We start from the raw sequence: 15,147 nt of genomic DNA, 5'->3' as shown, positions 1-15,147 counted from the left end.
TCTTTTTTATGGCTGAGGTCCTTGACAATTTTTGAATTGGGTTTTTTTCATTAATATTATTGAAAATACGGATGTGTATTTATACTATTTTTAGAGATAGTCCCACTGTGTGATCTTTCAGAGTCATAATAGTACTGCTGCTTTCTTTGACTTTATCATCATACAGGGTCGCTGGATTTGAACTTATTCATACACTGGAGGCACAGTTTTCTTAGGAATATGTGCAGGCACCGCACTAAGCACATTAGATGTAGAATTTTCTCATTTCTGTGCAGCTCTCTCCCTCTCAGGACACTGAGGCCCAGGAGAGGTTCCGTTAATTTGCTCAAAGTCCATGGCTGTCAAGTGGTGGAGCCAGGCCTTCTGACTGTAAACATTGCACATGGGTGCGTCTGACTTAATTTGGTACCAAAGATGTCAGAGTCACTCCCAGCCAGATTCAGGGCAGCATGTATCTGTGGAGACCAGTCATTAGCTGCCCATCAAGGGGCATGTTCCTGGCTGCAGAGGCCCCTCCTGTGCTGGGAGCCCAGCCACGAGAAGGCAGGAGGGTGGGGGGCACATGCAGGGGAGCAAGGACGGCACCAGGGCTTAGGCAGGAGGGGGTTCCATGAGGAGGAACGAGCCTTTCGAAGTATTTCTTAAGCTTGTTCTTCAATATGCCAGGCATTTCTGCTGATACATGATATGCATTCTTAAAAAAACTCATTCTGTACAAAATACTAAAATTAACATGGCTTGTGGGCAAAATAGGGTTAGAGATACACCATTCAAAGCCTCTGCGATTTTATACCTCAAGGACCAGAAACAATAACAATCCTAATAAAAGTATTAGTACAGTTAAAAAGAAGTGTTAAATTCTGAATTAAGAGAGAAATTGTAAAACATACATAGTGATTTACCTTTAAAAAGGGGGGATGGAAGCTTGATGGCAGGAGTGTGAGAGAAGGTGGGGAGGAAAGACTGAGAGGCACCAGGAGTGGGGGAGGCCCTCGTGTGGGCGCGTGGCGGGCAGCAGGCGACTCCCGTGGGCCAGTGGGCCGGGCTGTCATCCCGCTGCCCAGAGGCTCCCCGGTCGGAGGAGGGCACGTGACCCTTCAGGAAACCAGACTGCGGAAGTTGTTTCCAGTGTGAAATTATCTTACAGGTGTCCTTAAAATGTACGTGTTCGCTTAAAGTAATACTGAGGAGTAAGGAATGGTGTCCCACCACCCACGTTAAGCACCTCAAGAGACCGCCCGCCCCCTGCCCCCCGCGAGGCAACCACCCTGCTGATTGTTACAGATTTCTTGCTCACTGATGTGTTTATTCCCGGACACTCTGCTGTTGAGCCTCAGCCCTTTCCGGCCGTCACAAGGGGGTGTGTACTGGCCTCTCTCGTTCCGTGTTGACTGGAGGTTCACAGATGGCGCTGGTGGGGCCGTACCCGCCATCCAAGCTGCCGAATGGCATCTGTTGCGTGTGTGCTCATTGGTGGACTTGGGCTTGTTTCTATCTTTCTGCCATTATGAATAAAGCTGCCCTGAGTTTCCTACACACACCTCTTACCACAGATGTGCAGGAGCTTCTTAAACCTAGAAGTGCGTGTCCCAGTTGTGGGGTTCTGCCCCTGGTGGGTAACCCCAAGGCTGTTTCTGCGTGGTTCCACCAGTCGTGCACTCGAGCTCCTGTTACTCCACATCCTCTCCTGGAATGTTCTTACTTTTTAGTTTTTGCCAATTTTGTGGCAACGAAATGGTGTCTCTCGGTGGTCTTAATTTGCTGATGAGATGCGCATCTGGTACTATGTTTGTGATCCATTTGTGTTTCCCTTTCTGTGAAATGCCTTTTTGTATCTTTGGCCATTTTTCTATTTAAAACAGTTGTTTGTGTTTTTCTTACTGATTTAGGGATTTTTTTTTGTATTTCTGGATTTCTTCTAATTTGTAGGGGTTTTTTCCCCTTTTGTCATCTTTTGATGAACAAATGTTCTTCATGGATGAATTAACTCTATTAACTTATTGAGTACAGACAGTCCCTGACTTACAGTCGTTTGACTTAGGATTTGTTGACTTACGATGGTGTGAAAGAAGTGCACATTCAGCAGGAACAGTACTTTGAATTTTGAATTTTGGATTTTTATCTTTTCCTGGGCTAGAGACATGTGGTCCGGGTCTCTCCTGTGATGCTGGGCAGGGCAGCCACACGACCAGAAAGGTGAACGACTGACACGCTGACAGCCGTTCTGGACCAAGACAGCCAGCCGCTCTGCTTCTCCTTTTCAAAAGATTACTGTTAATTAAAGAAACCAGGCATCTCAAGTTAATGAATTTAGCGCTTTTCTATATACGGGAAGAAGCAAAGTCTGGGCTCACTGAAATCATTTTTTGATCTGCACCTCCTCTACCTGGGGCCAGTATCCTGTGTTTTCCCATCCTGAGCCCGCTCAGGGCTCACTGTCCGGGCAGCTGTGGTGGCTTGATGGCTGCAACATCCTTTGTTTACTGATATGGCAGGTAACCCTTTTCATTCACAAGTGTATTAAATGCATTTCTTTTTTTTTTAAATTAATTATTTAGTTTTGGCTGAGTTGGTCATTGCTGCGCGCGGGCTTTCTCTAGTTGCGGCGAGCAGGGGCTACTCTTTCGTTGCAGTGCACGGGCTTCTCATTGCAGTGGCTTCTTTTGTTGTGGAGCGCAGGCTCTAGGCACGTGGGCTTCAATAGTTGTGGCTTGTGGGCTCAGTAGTTGTGGCATGCGGGCTCAGTAGTTGTGGCATGCGGGCTCAGTAGTTGTGGCTCGCGGGCTCTAGAGCGCAGGCTCAGTAGTTGTGGCGCACGGGCTTAGTTGCTCCATGGCATGTGGGATCTTCCCGGACCAGGGCTCAAACCCGTGTTCCCTGCATTGGCAGGAGGATTCTTAACCACTGTGCCACCAGGGAAGTCCTTAAATGCATTTTCGATGTATGGTATTTGCAGTTTAGGATGGGTGTATTGGGATGTAATCCCATTGTAAGTGGAGATTTGATAGGAATGCAGGTGAGGGAGCAGGACCAGCAGAGGAAGGGTCTGCTGTCCACAGGCTCTCTGCGTGGAACCCACCACCAGCCACACCCTGGCATCTGGGGCCGCCCCAGCCTCGAGCCATCCGGGCATGCAGTTCATCTTCTGTGTCTCTTTTGTCCATTTTTTGGTCATTGTTTGCCATCTTGAAACCTGCCATTCTCTGTTTACTTATTCCATTTTCTTTCATTTTTCCAGCGACCTGTATGGCCCAGTGGTTTATAGGAGCCACACTTTTTTCCCAAGTTCCCTCTATGCACAACATTGAAATTGTTTTCTGTCCCTTTTGTTCTCTTCAGTAAATTGGTTTCAAAATTACACCCTTCTTTTTCCTCTGGCCTGTGTTTTGTGTACTTTATGGACCCCACGCTGGTGTCGCATCATCCGTTTTCTCCATCCCACAAACCACAAACCTGCTCTTGGATAAAGAAAGTTCCTTACAGAAACTTATTTTTAACTAAATTGTCTTAACTAAAGCTTTAACAATTTTTCTCCAACAGCTAAAAGACCAGATTTTATCCTTAAGTCACGAGATAGAAGAGCGCCATTCCGAACTGGAGAGGCTTCAGCAAAGGCGGGAAAGGGAGAACCAGGAGGGCACAACTCTCATCTCGATGCTCAAGTCCGACGTCGACCTGTCCCACGGCGAGAGGTCAGTGGCCGCCTCTGCTTCTTGGGCTGGAGTGCATGTTGGCACCCGGCGGATGGGACCCTGTGCTGTGTGGGTCCTCTCGTCCAGGAGGGTCTTAAAGTTCAAGACGAGCGCTGAGTCGTGGCCCCCACATACCCCCCACCTCGCTTTGCCAAACCTTTCCGTTTTGCCAGGTTACAAGGTCCGACGCTGCTATGCAGGCAGTTACTGACCCGCCCTTCTCTTGTTTGTCTGGGGGTCTTATTTAGGAAATAGCTTCCCACCTGGCGCTAGGCAAGTTTTAGCTCTGCTTCTCGTGTGGTTCTCGAGTGAGCCGTTCAGTTGTGTTTGCCTGATGTCAGGAGACGCTCTCGTCTTTGCTTGTCGGGGCCATTGGCTCAGCGTCGCCCGGGAAGGTGCAGCTCACTGGCCGGCCTCTCTGGGCCCCTTTGTGCATCTCTCGGCCCGTCCCTGCTGGTCTGGGGTTCCCGCTGCCCCTGGACCCTCGCGCTCAGCACCGCGGCGCTAGCGTGTATGCAGCGCTGAGGGTCAGAGGAGACGGGGGAGGGCCGCTGTGCGGAGGGCGGGCGCTGCTCACGGGGGCTCGGTCTCTCCGTTCAGTCTTTCACGGCTTCATTGTCTCCGCGAGGACCTTGCGTGCTGTGTCCAGCTGCCTTGCGGCTCGATGAGGCGAGTGCAGGGCAGGACGTGGCAGGCCTGGCCCTGCACTCGGGGGGCTGGCAGAGAGCGGAGGCCCCGAGGCGTTCGGGGGGCGTGCCGGCGGGTGACATGCCCCGACACCCACGAGTGTTTAGGGTTCATGAGGCTCCTCAGGGAACAGGGGTCGGCATGGCCTGGACGGGGCCCAAGGAGGAGGGGGGGGGGCTGGGGCCTTCTGGCATTTTCTCTCAGAGCAAAGCAGACACTGCCTGCCCGAGCCCGTCTCGGGGTGGTCCTTACACCCTCCCCGCACGCTCCCTCCGAGGGGCCTGGGCGGCAGCAGGGGCTGTTGGGCCCGCCGTTTGCAGTCTGCCCCCGCCTGCCCCCGCCCCTCACATCCCCGCGTCCCTTTCTCACTGTCTTTGGCCCCGGCCTCGGGTGTCAGCTTCCCGAGGGGCGGCTCTTCCCGTGTCTTGAGTGGCGTTGCCCTGTGCTGGGCCTAAGGGAGGGGTGTGAGCCGTGGGTGGATGGGGATGGCCAAGCCCTGACGTCTCGTGGGCACCGGAGCCACGTCCTGGGCGGGGTCACCGTGCCGCAGACGACGCCCCGCAGCTGGAAGGGCTGGTCTGGGAGGATGCAGCTCAAAGACAGGACTCCTGTCCTAGGGGAACCAAACCCCCCAAACTCCGTGGTTTATGTGGCCCCCGAGAGAGACATGGGGAGACACGGCGCCTTCCCATGCTGGTGGGCTGTGGGCGCGCGGTGACTTGGACTTTGGAGCCGGTGTCTCCTGAGAGGCTGGAGCCGGAGGGGCCACGTCGGCGCCCAGCTCTGCTCCCGGGAGCCGGGGAGGCTGTGGCGTGGCGCGGGCCGGGTCTGTGCAGCTCGTGGCGGCGCCGCTGCAGGGAGAGCAGCTGGGAGGAGGGCCCTGGGCGAAGCCCCGGTGTGGGCTGGGCGCAGGCCTCCAGAGAGGGGCGCTTAGGTCACCCACAGCGCTGCGCGCGTGCCGTCGGCCGGGCGGGGTCTCGGCTGACGCTGCCCCGTGTGCCCCTCTCAGGAGAGCGCTCCGGGACGCCCTGAGGAGGCTGCTGGGTCTGTTTGGGGAGACGCTCAAGGCCGCCGTTGCCCTGAGGAGCCGCATCGGCGAGCGCGTGGGGCTCTGCCTGGAGGACGAGAGCCCGCCCGCGGGTGAGCGCCCACAGCCCTGTGCCCACAGCCCCCAGGCCGGCCACCGGGCGTCCTCCTGGCAGCGCGGCCTCTGTGTCTGCTCGCTTGTAGCCCCGGCCCTGGACGAGGCGTGGCCTGGGCTCGACGCGGCCCTGCCGGAGCCGGACGGCGCGTCGCCCGAGCGTGCCGAGACGTCGTCAGTGGCCGAGATCAGCAGCCACGTCTGTGAGAGCTTCTTCATGAGCCCGGAGAGCACGCTGGAGTGGGAGCAGCCCGTCAGGAGGGTCTACCGGAGCCTGGGCCTGGCGGTGGACGGCCTCCTGGAGATGGTCCTGGACTCCACCAGACAGGTGAGACGCGGCCCCTCGGCCTCCCTCTGCAGAGGAGGGCGACGGGCCGAAGGGGCGGGCGGGGCGTCCCTCCGCAGAGGAGGGCAGCGGGCCGAAGGGGCGGGCGGGGCGTCGGTGGGTGACAGCGCAGCCCCAGGGGCCTGCCGGGTGCTGTGCGGTCAGGGTTTCCGGTCCTCCACCAGACCCTGCGGGCGAGACGGGAGGGCTTCTCTCTCCAGGCAGGTCTGATTTCTTTCTCTCCTCTCTCTGCCGGGTGTCGTCCTGAGCCTGTTACCCCCAGGGAGGTTCGCCGACAGGTTTTCCTCAAATAGGAGTCTTTTCTGAGCCGAAATTCTTGGGGAAGTAGGCTTGCTGTGAATGAAAAGTAAAACCTCAGTGCACTTAATTTAGATCATGTGTGTTCAGCCTCTTTTACTGCACCTTGTACACCCTTTTAATTCTATGTTGAATACACTTAACGTTTAGAGATTATTACTGAAGACGGGAATTTTTTTGTTAACCTTTTAGAATGTTTCAGACAATTAGCAGAGGCATTAAGTAGGAAAACTTAGAAAGCAATAGCCTTTTCCCAAAGTTGCCCAGTTAAAACATAAGCATTTTCACGTGAAGCATCGCTGTTCAGTCTCAGAAACATTGAGGCGCGAATGCAGGTAAAGCCACAGTGTCGAGCCCTGAAGTTCCTCCTCTGGTTTCGTCCCATCTTCTCTCAGAAACCAGACAGAGTTGGGCAGCATCTGATGATAAACAACCAGGTGCTTTTGATTGTCCCCAAGCACAGTTAACGGAACAGACGCTGTCGGGTCTGCAGTCTGACCTGGCCCGCGGCCCCCACTGTGTGCTCTGCAGGGTGTGTAAGCGGGGAAGCAGGGGAGGTGGGAGTTGGCACAGGGCAGCGGCCAGAGGGGAGCGAGGAGCCCCTGTTCAGGTCGGGGTCAGTGGTGGGGGCTGCCCGAGGACCGCTGGCTGCAGGAGGGGGCAGCGGCAGCCGAGAACTCGGGCGGGCGGCCCACAGCAGGGCATGAGGAGAGGTGGCGCCAGGGGCTGTTTTCAAGGTAAAACCAACAGGCTTCCTTAGAGGCTGGGGCCGGAAGGGTCAGAGTGGGTTACACGCAGGGGGAGGCTTAGGGGGCCCGGGCCAGGTGCTGAGTTGTCGGTCCGGACAGCTGGGTGTAGGCGTTTAGCATTCAGAGATTAATCTGGGCCCTCCAGCCTGTGGGTGGCCTGGGGGCTTCAGCCTGGACATGCCCACCAGGGGAGCTCAGGAGGAAGGTGAGGTTGGGGCCCCGGGCTGTGCCTGGGAAGGGGGGGCGTCCCATGGTGTCCGACCTGGGGAGGGAGGGTCGCGTCAGGTCCCCTGCCCGGTGTGGTGATGACCCAGGAGCCTTTCCCCATCCTCCACCTGCAGTCACCAGGGGGCCTGTCCCTGCCCGGGTGCCAGGCTCCTGCCCGTGTGTACCATGAAATGACCACCCCCCCCCCCCGCCGTGTTCCACGCAGACACACGTGGGGTCGACGGTCACAGACAGTGTGTCCGTGCAGCATTGTCTGTGTCTCCGTGTGCAGAACTTTCCTTTTTTGAAAATTTGTTGCTTATTTAGTAACTGACATAACATTGAACATGGAAATTGCTGTTTCTTACAGGATATTTATGGTTTCCCCAGAATTCTATGCAAATAGAACTCTGTTGGTGTCAGTATAAGCTTTGATTACTTTTGGTCCAAAATGCTATTTTCAAACGCGTTTCACAGCTGGAGGAAGCCCGTCAGATTCATTCTCGTCTTGAGAAGGAGTTCAGCTGTAAGAGCGAGGAGACAGCGCAGGTGGTGCGGAAGCACCAGGAGCTGCTGGAGCATCTGGACGCGGAGAGCGCGGCCAAGGCCCGGCTGGCGCTGGCGCTGCACACGGCGGAGGGTGAGCGGGGCCTGCCTGCCGGGGGCGCGCGTCGTGCTGGGGTCTCGATAGCAATGGGGTCAGCCACCTTCCTGGGGGCGCGCCGCCGCCCCGACCCCACGCGCCTGTGCCTCGCACTGAGGGTGGTCCGGTGCCGTCCCTGGGGGAACAGGACCCCCCGCCCCCCCCCCCGCCCCCCCGGGGGCCTTACAGCGGTCTCCCGCGTGGACCGCAGGCATCGTCGAGGGCTTCACAGAGGAGAGGGCCGGCCTGCAGGAGGCGCTGGGCCGGAAGGAGGCGAGTGAGCAGGGCCTGGTGGCCGAGCTGGAGGGCCTGAGGCAGCAGCTGCAGTGCGCGGCCCGGCGGCAGGCGGAGCTGCAGGAGGAGAACTCCGTGCTGTGGAGCCAGAAGGAAGCCTTGGCTGTGGAAGCCGGAGAGAGGGAGGCCGGTAAGGAGGCCGAGCTGCAGCCTGGGGCGCGGGCAGAGCCGGGCTGGCTCGGACTCGAGGCTTTGAGGTCAAAGGGGACGAGGTTGCTGGCCCTCGGGGCTGCGTGTGGCTTGAGGGCGGCTGCGGTGGCTGGCTGTGCTGTAGGAAAGGCTGCTGACTCTGAGGCCCCGGGTCGCCTGGCCAGGGGGTCGCCCACCTGTGTGCGGTCGTCAGCCTCGGCGTCCTAGAGGCAGTGGTCCAGCGGGGAGTGTTTGTTTGGGATCAAAGAATTGCAGTTTGGAGCACGCAGATTCTGGTCCCGATAGGCAATAGAAACAGTCGGAGCCTTTGTGGGTGAGGACGGTGGGGGGGGGGGGGTTGCCTACAGAGAATTTAATTGGAGTCAGAGGCAGAAGCCAGTCTGGGCTGAACGTGCCTGAGGGCCGAGGCCGTCACGAGGGAGGAGAAGGTCCGTTTCGGGGACGGGAGCAGGTGCGGTTCTTGCTGCGTCCCTGGAATCTCTGAGCTTCGGCCCAGGTCCCAAGTTCACGGCTCCCCTCGCTGGGGACGGGCTTGAGTTCCACTCCTTAATGGCCCCCAGGCTCCGTCTTAAAGCCCCTTGACGTGCTGACTCTGCTTTGTTTCGCATTTCACAAGATAAATAGCCAAGAATGTGAAAAAAAATGAGGGCTACTTAAAAATTTTCTTTAAAATTACCAGAAAAGTGTCTGTTAACCTTAGCTACGAAGACATACAGTTTTTGCTTTTGTTTTTTTTTTAACATCTTTATTGGAATATAATTGCCTTACTGACATACAGTTTTAACAAAAGTAGGTCATTATAGTTTCAGATTCTTAGAAATTTTAGATCTTAAAATATTAAACGTAAAAACAGTTAAAACATAAAAAGCTTGAAATGTGGAGCTTGTGGGCAGTGGCGGCGGCGGGGGCAGCCGGTCTGTGAGAAGTGACTGCGCCTTCCTCTCCCCGCGGCCCCCGAGCGCGAGTCCGGCCGGGCCCGCCTCTCTGCTGCCCCCCCCCCCACAACAAAGGCGTCAGCGACCTTCTGACTTAAAGGGGCTCCTGCTGAGCCACCACCCCAAGCAACTCAGAAAACTCATTTCTCTTCCTCCAATTCTTCTTTTTAGTTTTCCGGTGAATAAACAAACAGTTGTCTGTTTAATTGGCTTCTGCCCTCGTCTTCGGTACCTCTTGTGGGCGAGATGCGCGTTCACGCTCCCACGGCTCTTGAGTGGATGTGCGGGTCCGACGGACTTGCAGGCTCTTGAAGCAAAGAGTGATTTGTGCCGTTGTCTTGATTTCCATCCGCCTGGGTTATTAAAACTATTTATAGTCATCTCCCGACCTCATCTTCTTGTTCAGCTTTAATATATATAAGATTCTTTTGTCTCTTTTCCATTTTTTGATGTGAACTTCTGATGGTAAAAAATTAACCTGCTTTCTTTGTTCCCTTGGATGTCTTTTTTCACTCCTTTGCTTTGTCCTTTCTTGTACTTGAACTGTGTCTAATGGATGTTGTGCTAATTGAGCGCGGACCCGAGGCATCTTCTCAGCTCTGTGTCTGCGGTGACTCTGTTCCCGGTCTGCTCGGGCTTCCTAGGACTTGCTCTCCCCGCCACCTCGAGCTGGGGCAGGGCCGTCCCCTGCTGACTGTGCCGCCTTCCGCTCGGCTCGTGTGCTTGCTTCTTCCTCGTTCAGGTCGTGTCCTTGGTCCCCAGCACAGAAACCCGTCCCGGTTTCCCCTCTCTGCTCGGCCCCCAGGGACAGAGGCGTGTGTGAGCACATGAGCGCGTGTGCTCTGTGTGTCTGTGTCGTGTGCACGGTGCTCCCTGAATGGCAGTAAGATGTGGGTTGTTTTCTCCGCGGCTCCCCGCAGACTGGACACTTTCAGAGAAGGACCTTGAGGGAAACCTTCCAAGACCTCGAGTGCCTGAAAGTTACCTTATTTCAACCTCATCCTTAAATGAAGTGGTAGCTGGAAAGACACAATTCTAGATTTGGTTTCTTTTACTTGAATACTTTGAGACTAAAAACCATTGTTTTCTTGCATCTGGACACTCGCTGGCACGTCTGATCGTGTTTCTTTGGAGGTGTGTTTAGAAGTTTCTCTTTGCTTGGATGTTCACACGTCCCGGAAGCGTATCTGGAGTGGTTTCCCATGCCTGCCCTGCTCTGCCTGCAGCCGGGCGTTTGTTACATCTGGGGCTTTGTTGTCATTTCTTCTTGGCAGTGTCTCTTCCGTGCGCACACTTTGCTGTCCCCAGACGCCCTGGGCCACACGTCCCAGTGCGGCAGTGTCCTGGCTGGGGCCCCCTCCTGTTCCCGGGTGTTGGCGTCCCAGCCTGTGGGTCCAAGTGGTGGCTGGGCCCTCCCCATCTGAGACCCATGTTTGTTGTCACAGGCTCTCGTACCTCCAGCCTGCTCTCCCTGTGCGGGGCGTTAGGGCTTCAGAGTCGGAACCGCGTGGGAGATGCAGAGGTGTAGGGTCAGGCGAGCGGCCACGTAGCCCTAGGCCTGGCGCCTCCCCTGCGTCCACTGTGACCGCCCCTCACCCCTGCAGAGAGGGCTGGCCCACCTGTGTGGTAGGGGCTGGCCGGGGGGACAGATCCATGGAAGCTTTTCCCGGACCCAGGCCAGTCTTCCCTCCTGCGTTTGTTTTATCCCCAGGAAATTCTCGTGTTTCCTTTGGGTCCTCTCGGTTTGCTGTCATCTTTACATGGTTAACCCACCTTAATTTCTCACTGTTGTCTGGTCCTTGTCTCTACCTGCCCGGCCATCTGGGGACTCCTGGTGCGCTGCTACCCTGCAGGAGACCGCCGGCCTGGCACCTGACCTTCCCTTCCCTTCCCAGGCGCGGTCCTGGGGGCCACTTGGTCCTGATTCTGCTTTGGCTCCTCGTGAACACGGGCCAACTTCCAAAGGGCAGGGGGTCCTGGCGCCCGTGGGGGAATTCAGCTCAGCCTCACCTGTTCTCGGCGTGTCTCGTGCCCGCCTTCAGGGCGGTGCCATCTGTCCTCTGTGTTTTTCCTTGTTGTCTTTAAAAGTCAGCGGCAAAGCCCTTGGGAGCCGGGACCTGCTGCGACAGGAGGGCCAACAGTGGCCTCCGTCTTAACAGAGACCTAGCGGCTTACGCTGCATCCTTACGGTCCTGGAGGCGGGAATCCAAGGTGAAGGTGCCGGCACGGTCACCTTCTGGTGCGAGCCCACTTCCCACTCGTGGACGCGCCTTCTCGCTGGGCCCTCACGTGCAGGAGGGGCGGGAGCTCCGTGGGGCCTCTTTTGTAAGAGAAGCACTCATCCCCTCATGGGGCTCCGCCCTTAGGACCTCATCACCTCTGAAGGCTCCACCTCCAAACACCAGCATATGAATTCTGGGAGCACAACATTCGGACCAAGCAGTGGCATCATGGAAATGATGCACTTTTCAGAGGTTGTCCAAGGCCTGGCATCAAGGCCACATTTCCTGGAGTCCTGCTGCTGACATTCTCCCTTCTCTTATTTCTAACTTTCATACCCTAAGTCACCCAGTTTTCTGTTTTCATTTCTGAAAATGCTGTGTGTTTTCATTTATAGGCACTCCTGTTTCTATAGCACGCAAGGATTCAGGTTTGTAAAAGCAAATGAGTGATTTCTGTGTGGTATGCTATATGTTTGCATCAGGTTTTCCAATTTTTTACTAAAGAGGACAGGTACTTAGCTTTTGTGGCAAACTACTACATAAAAGATAACTTTGATCTTCAATATTCATACGTAAAAATGGGCAAGCATTTCTCTCATGATGCTTAACTGCAGTTACTGAGCCGCAGGAAGCCTGTCTGGCCATAGTCGTCCTTGGGCTGGGGGCCTGCACTGGGGGCCCCAGGAGGTCTCCTGATTCTGGGGTTGGCCCTCTGTGTGGCCCTAATGGCTGCATGGACGCCTCCCCTCAGTCCTGCCTGCACAAAGGCCGTGAGACCCTGAAGCGGGTCCTGTCTGGGTGGCTGAACAGGCAGCACCGGTCATCACAGCAGCGACACACAAGCCCTGGTGTCGAGTCTCTGAGGCCCGGAGGGACACTGTTCTAACTGCATGTTTAAGCCTAATTTGCCATCGTTGCTGACTTGTTAGCCTGGAAGTTCATTGAGAATATTACATTAGTGGGGGTGATAGTTTGTCATAAAAGACTGACAGATTTATACAAACCAAAATAATTAACTTTGGAAAGCTGGTGAAATGTAAATACAAACATATGGGTTTAACATTTCAGTTTCAGGATAGTTTCAACACTTTGGGATCCGTTGCAGGGAGACCTCTCTTCCAAAGATGCTTATTAACCTGTCGTTTCCCTTGGATCGTGGCCTCGTCGCCCCATCCATTTTAGGTCGGCTTTAGGTTTGCTGACGGCTCGACCCTTTTCCTCAAGACAGGTCACCCCCGGGTGCGTAGGGAGCCCTGTGCGGTCAGCACGTCAGCCGGGAACCTCCCCAGCGGCCTGGTGTTCCCTCTGGTGGAGGTTTTAAGTTACATTTTATTTTTCCATGTTGGAGAATATACGTGAAGGCAGAATTCCTAGAAAGCTACCTGATTCGTCATTTGGGGACACAAAGATGTATTCTCTTCTCAGGCTTTAAAATTTTTTATTTTAGCCAATTTTCGTTTAAAAAGTATAATTTTTCCTTCCTCCCCCCCCCACCCCCCACAGAAGTACTCAGCTTTGTTTTCAGCGGGTTTTGGCAGATTTGTGGCTGTTTATTAGGACGTGGGCTCGGGATCTGACAGGTCGAGGGTGCACATCCGTCCTCTCGAGCTGGCTGTGTGTCCTTGGCTGAGTCACACGCCTGTGGCGGGGGGAGGGATAAGCATGCTGCCCCCCCGCGCTCCATCGCTGAAGAAGCACGGGTCTCCATGTTTCTGCTGGCACATGGCACCCTGAGCTGGGCTCCTCGCCTGTTTCCTCGGCACCTTTAGCTCTTCGGAAGGAAGTGGAGTCTCTCACCCAGGAGCAGTCGGAGACCAAGGAGCAGGCGGAGAAGGACCGTTCAGCTCTGCTCTCGCAGATGAGGCTTCTAGAGGCCGAGCTGGAGGAGCAGCTCTCTCGGCAGCAGGCGTGCACGCGGCAGGCCGAGGAGCTCTCCGCCCTGCGGCAGCAGATGGGCTCCCTGGACCAGCACCTGCGCCGCCAGCGCCAGTTCATGGATGTAAGAGTCTCGAGCGATAAGCTTATTTGCGTCACCGGAGGTCATCTTCGTAGCATGAACTTCTTTCCAGGTTGTTAAGTAGCTTCTGTGCTGGCATCGGGGTGAACGTGAGCGCAGCCTGGCGGACGTCTCGGGTGTCGTCCACGCGCATCTTCCCCTGGCCCGGGGCGGCGTCTGCTGGCCCCCTGCTGTCTGCTTTCTGTCCCTCCTTCTGCCCGTGTCTCAGAAGCCGCCCTGGGTCCCACCTGGGGGCTGCGCCTCTTCATGTGGCTCATGTGTCATTCGCGGTGCCCATGACAAGGGGGCCCCTTCCGCCCGGTCCCCGTCCTCCACTCCTGCCTGCAAAGGGCGGTGGGGACGCTTGGGGAAACGGTGCAAACAGGCTGCCTCTCCCGACAGGCGCAGGCAGTGGAGCGGGAGCGCGAGCGCGAGGACTTCCAGCAGGAGATCCGGAGGCTGGAGGAGCAGCTCCGCCAGGCGGCCCGGCCGCGCCCGCCGGGTCCCCGCGACGTCGATGTAAGTCAGCCCACCCAACGCGCGCCGGCCCCGCCCGCGGGGGCTGTGTTCTGCGCCACTCTCAACAACAGCTTCATCTGTACCCCCTTTCTTGCCTTCCATGTACACGCAAACGACCACGGGTGCAGCTGGATGGTGAGGTGCGAGTGCTCTGTGCTTGTCTGTGTCTGTCCGTCCGTTCGCACCCTCGGTGCTGCCGCCTCTCGCCTGTTCTCTGCATGACCAGACAGGGAGGGGTTGGTGCACGGGGGCCTGTCTCTGGTTTGTTTTTCTTGCTTCCTTCTGCTTGGGGTTGGATCTGTCTGCTTCCTCCTGTCTGAGGTCGCTGTAGTTGATTTGCTTATTCTTATTAAAAATTAAACTTACTTTGAGATGATTGTGGATTCACTTGCAGTTAGAGGAAATAAGACCAATTCCCCCCATGGTGATGTCCCACAGGAGGTCCCAGCCAGGGTGTGGACGTGCAGACAGGAGACGGCGCCCACTCCCTGTGCAAACGGACCATAGGTGTAACCTTTGCACTCAGCCTGCTTCTTGACCCTGCCCCAGGCGGTGCTGTATCTGTGCTCGGTTCTTTTTTTTTTACTGCTCAGTGGCTTTCCATTCCTTCCTCTCAAAATTAATTTTATTTTACTAACAAATTCTGTGTTATTTTTTGTGTATCATTTTACGGAGAGAATTCTGTCTTATTCTTTCACCAGGCTTCACTGTGCAGCGTGGCTCTAGAAAACCATGTAGAGGATCAGTTTTCTCACAGTTGTGTTGTACTTTTTAATTTGCAAGGTGGGTTTTTTTTTTTTAAACTATTGTTTCTGAAGTATTTTCTGTGGTTTTTAGATTGAATTGTTAGAAGAAAAATTGAGAGAAAAATCAGATGGACTTAATGAACTGATTATAAAGAAAGAGTTGGCAGATAGACAAGTATTAATCCAGGAAGAGGAGATTAAACGTCTGCAGGAGACGAACGCCAGCACCACAAGAAAACTGATGCAGCTCCAGGGAGAACTGGAGAGACAGCGGAAAGCTGCGAGGGACCTGGAGCAGGTGACCGTGCGGTCCCGGGGCGGAGGGGGGCGGCAAGGGGGGAAGCTGCTGTGGCGGGGCTTCCTTTTCACCGCAGACCCACAGCTCTGACTGCTCCACTGTGGACACAGGGTCACCAAGCGTGTGGGGGTCTCCCCAGTCCCCAGTGACCCCAGCTGGGTGTCCTACGACTTAGCTCAACTCTGACGTCGTCTACTTGGAGATGGCGTCAGACCCCACAGCTTA

General features: G+C 55.6%; 1 protein-coding gene across 1 annotated transcript in view; it reads left to right on the top strand.

Annotated features, from left to right (window-relative positions):
• The window catches only part of PCNT (pericentrin), a gene marked incomplete at its 5' end in the record, with an annotated part of 84,684 nt that overhangs the window by 16,051 nt on the left and 53,486 nt on the right, over positions 1 to 15,147 (top strand). Inside the window, 8 exons of the mRNA XM_082392574.1 lie at positions 3,541 to 3,692; positions 5,389 to 5,848; positions 7,597 to 7,759; positions 7,974 to 8,186; positions 11,759 to 11,791; positions 13,133 to 13,362; positions 13,762 to 13,878; positions 14,716 to 14,922. Of these exons, the coding sequence (XP_082248700.1) occupies positions 3,541 to 3,692; positions 5,389 to 5,848; positions 7,597 to 7,759; positions 7,974 to 8,186; positions 11,759 to 11,791; positions 13,133 to 13,362; positions 13,762 to 13,878; positions 14,716 to 14,922 (1,575 nt within the window). The remainder of the gene's footprint in view (positions 1 to 3,540; positions 3,693 to 5,388; positions 5,849 to 7,596; positions 7,760 to 7,973; positions 8,187 to 11,758; positions 11,792 to 13,132; positions 13,363 to 13,761; positions 13,879 to 14,715; positions 14,923 to 15,147) is intronic.

Source organism: Balaenoptera borealis (assembly GCF_965194805.1).
Source record: "Balaenoptera borealis genome assembly, chromosome: 5".
Classification (NCBI taxonomy): Eukaryota; Metazoa; Chordata; class Mammalia; order Artiodactyla; family Balaenopteridae; genus Balaenoptera; species Balaenoptera borealis.
This window is presented reverse-complemented; position numbering and strand designations above follow the sequence as displayed.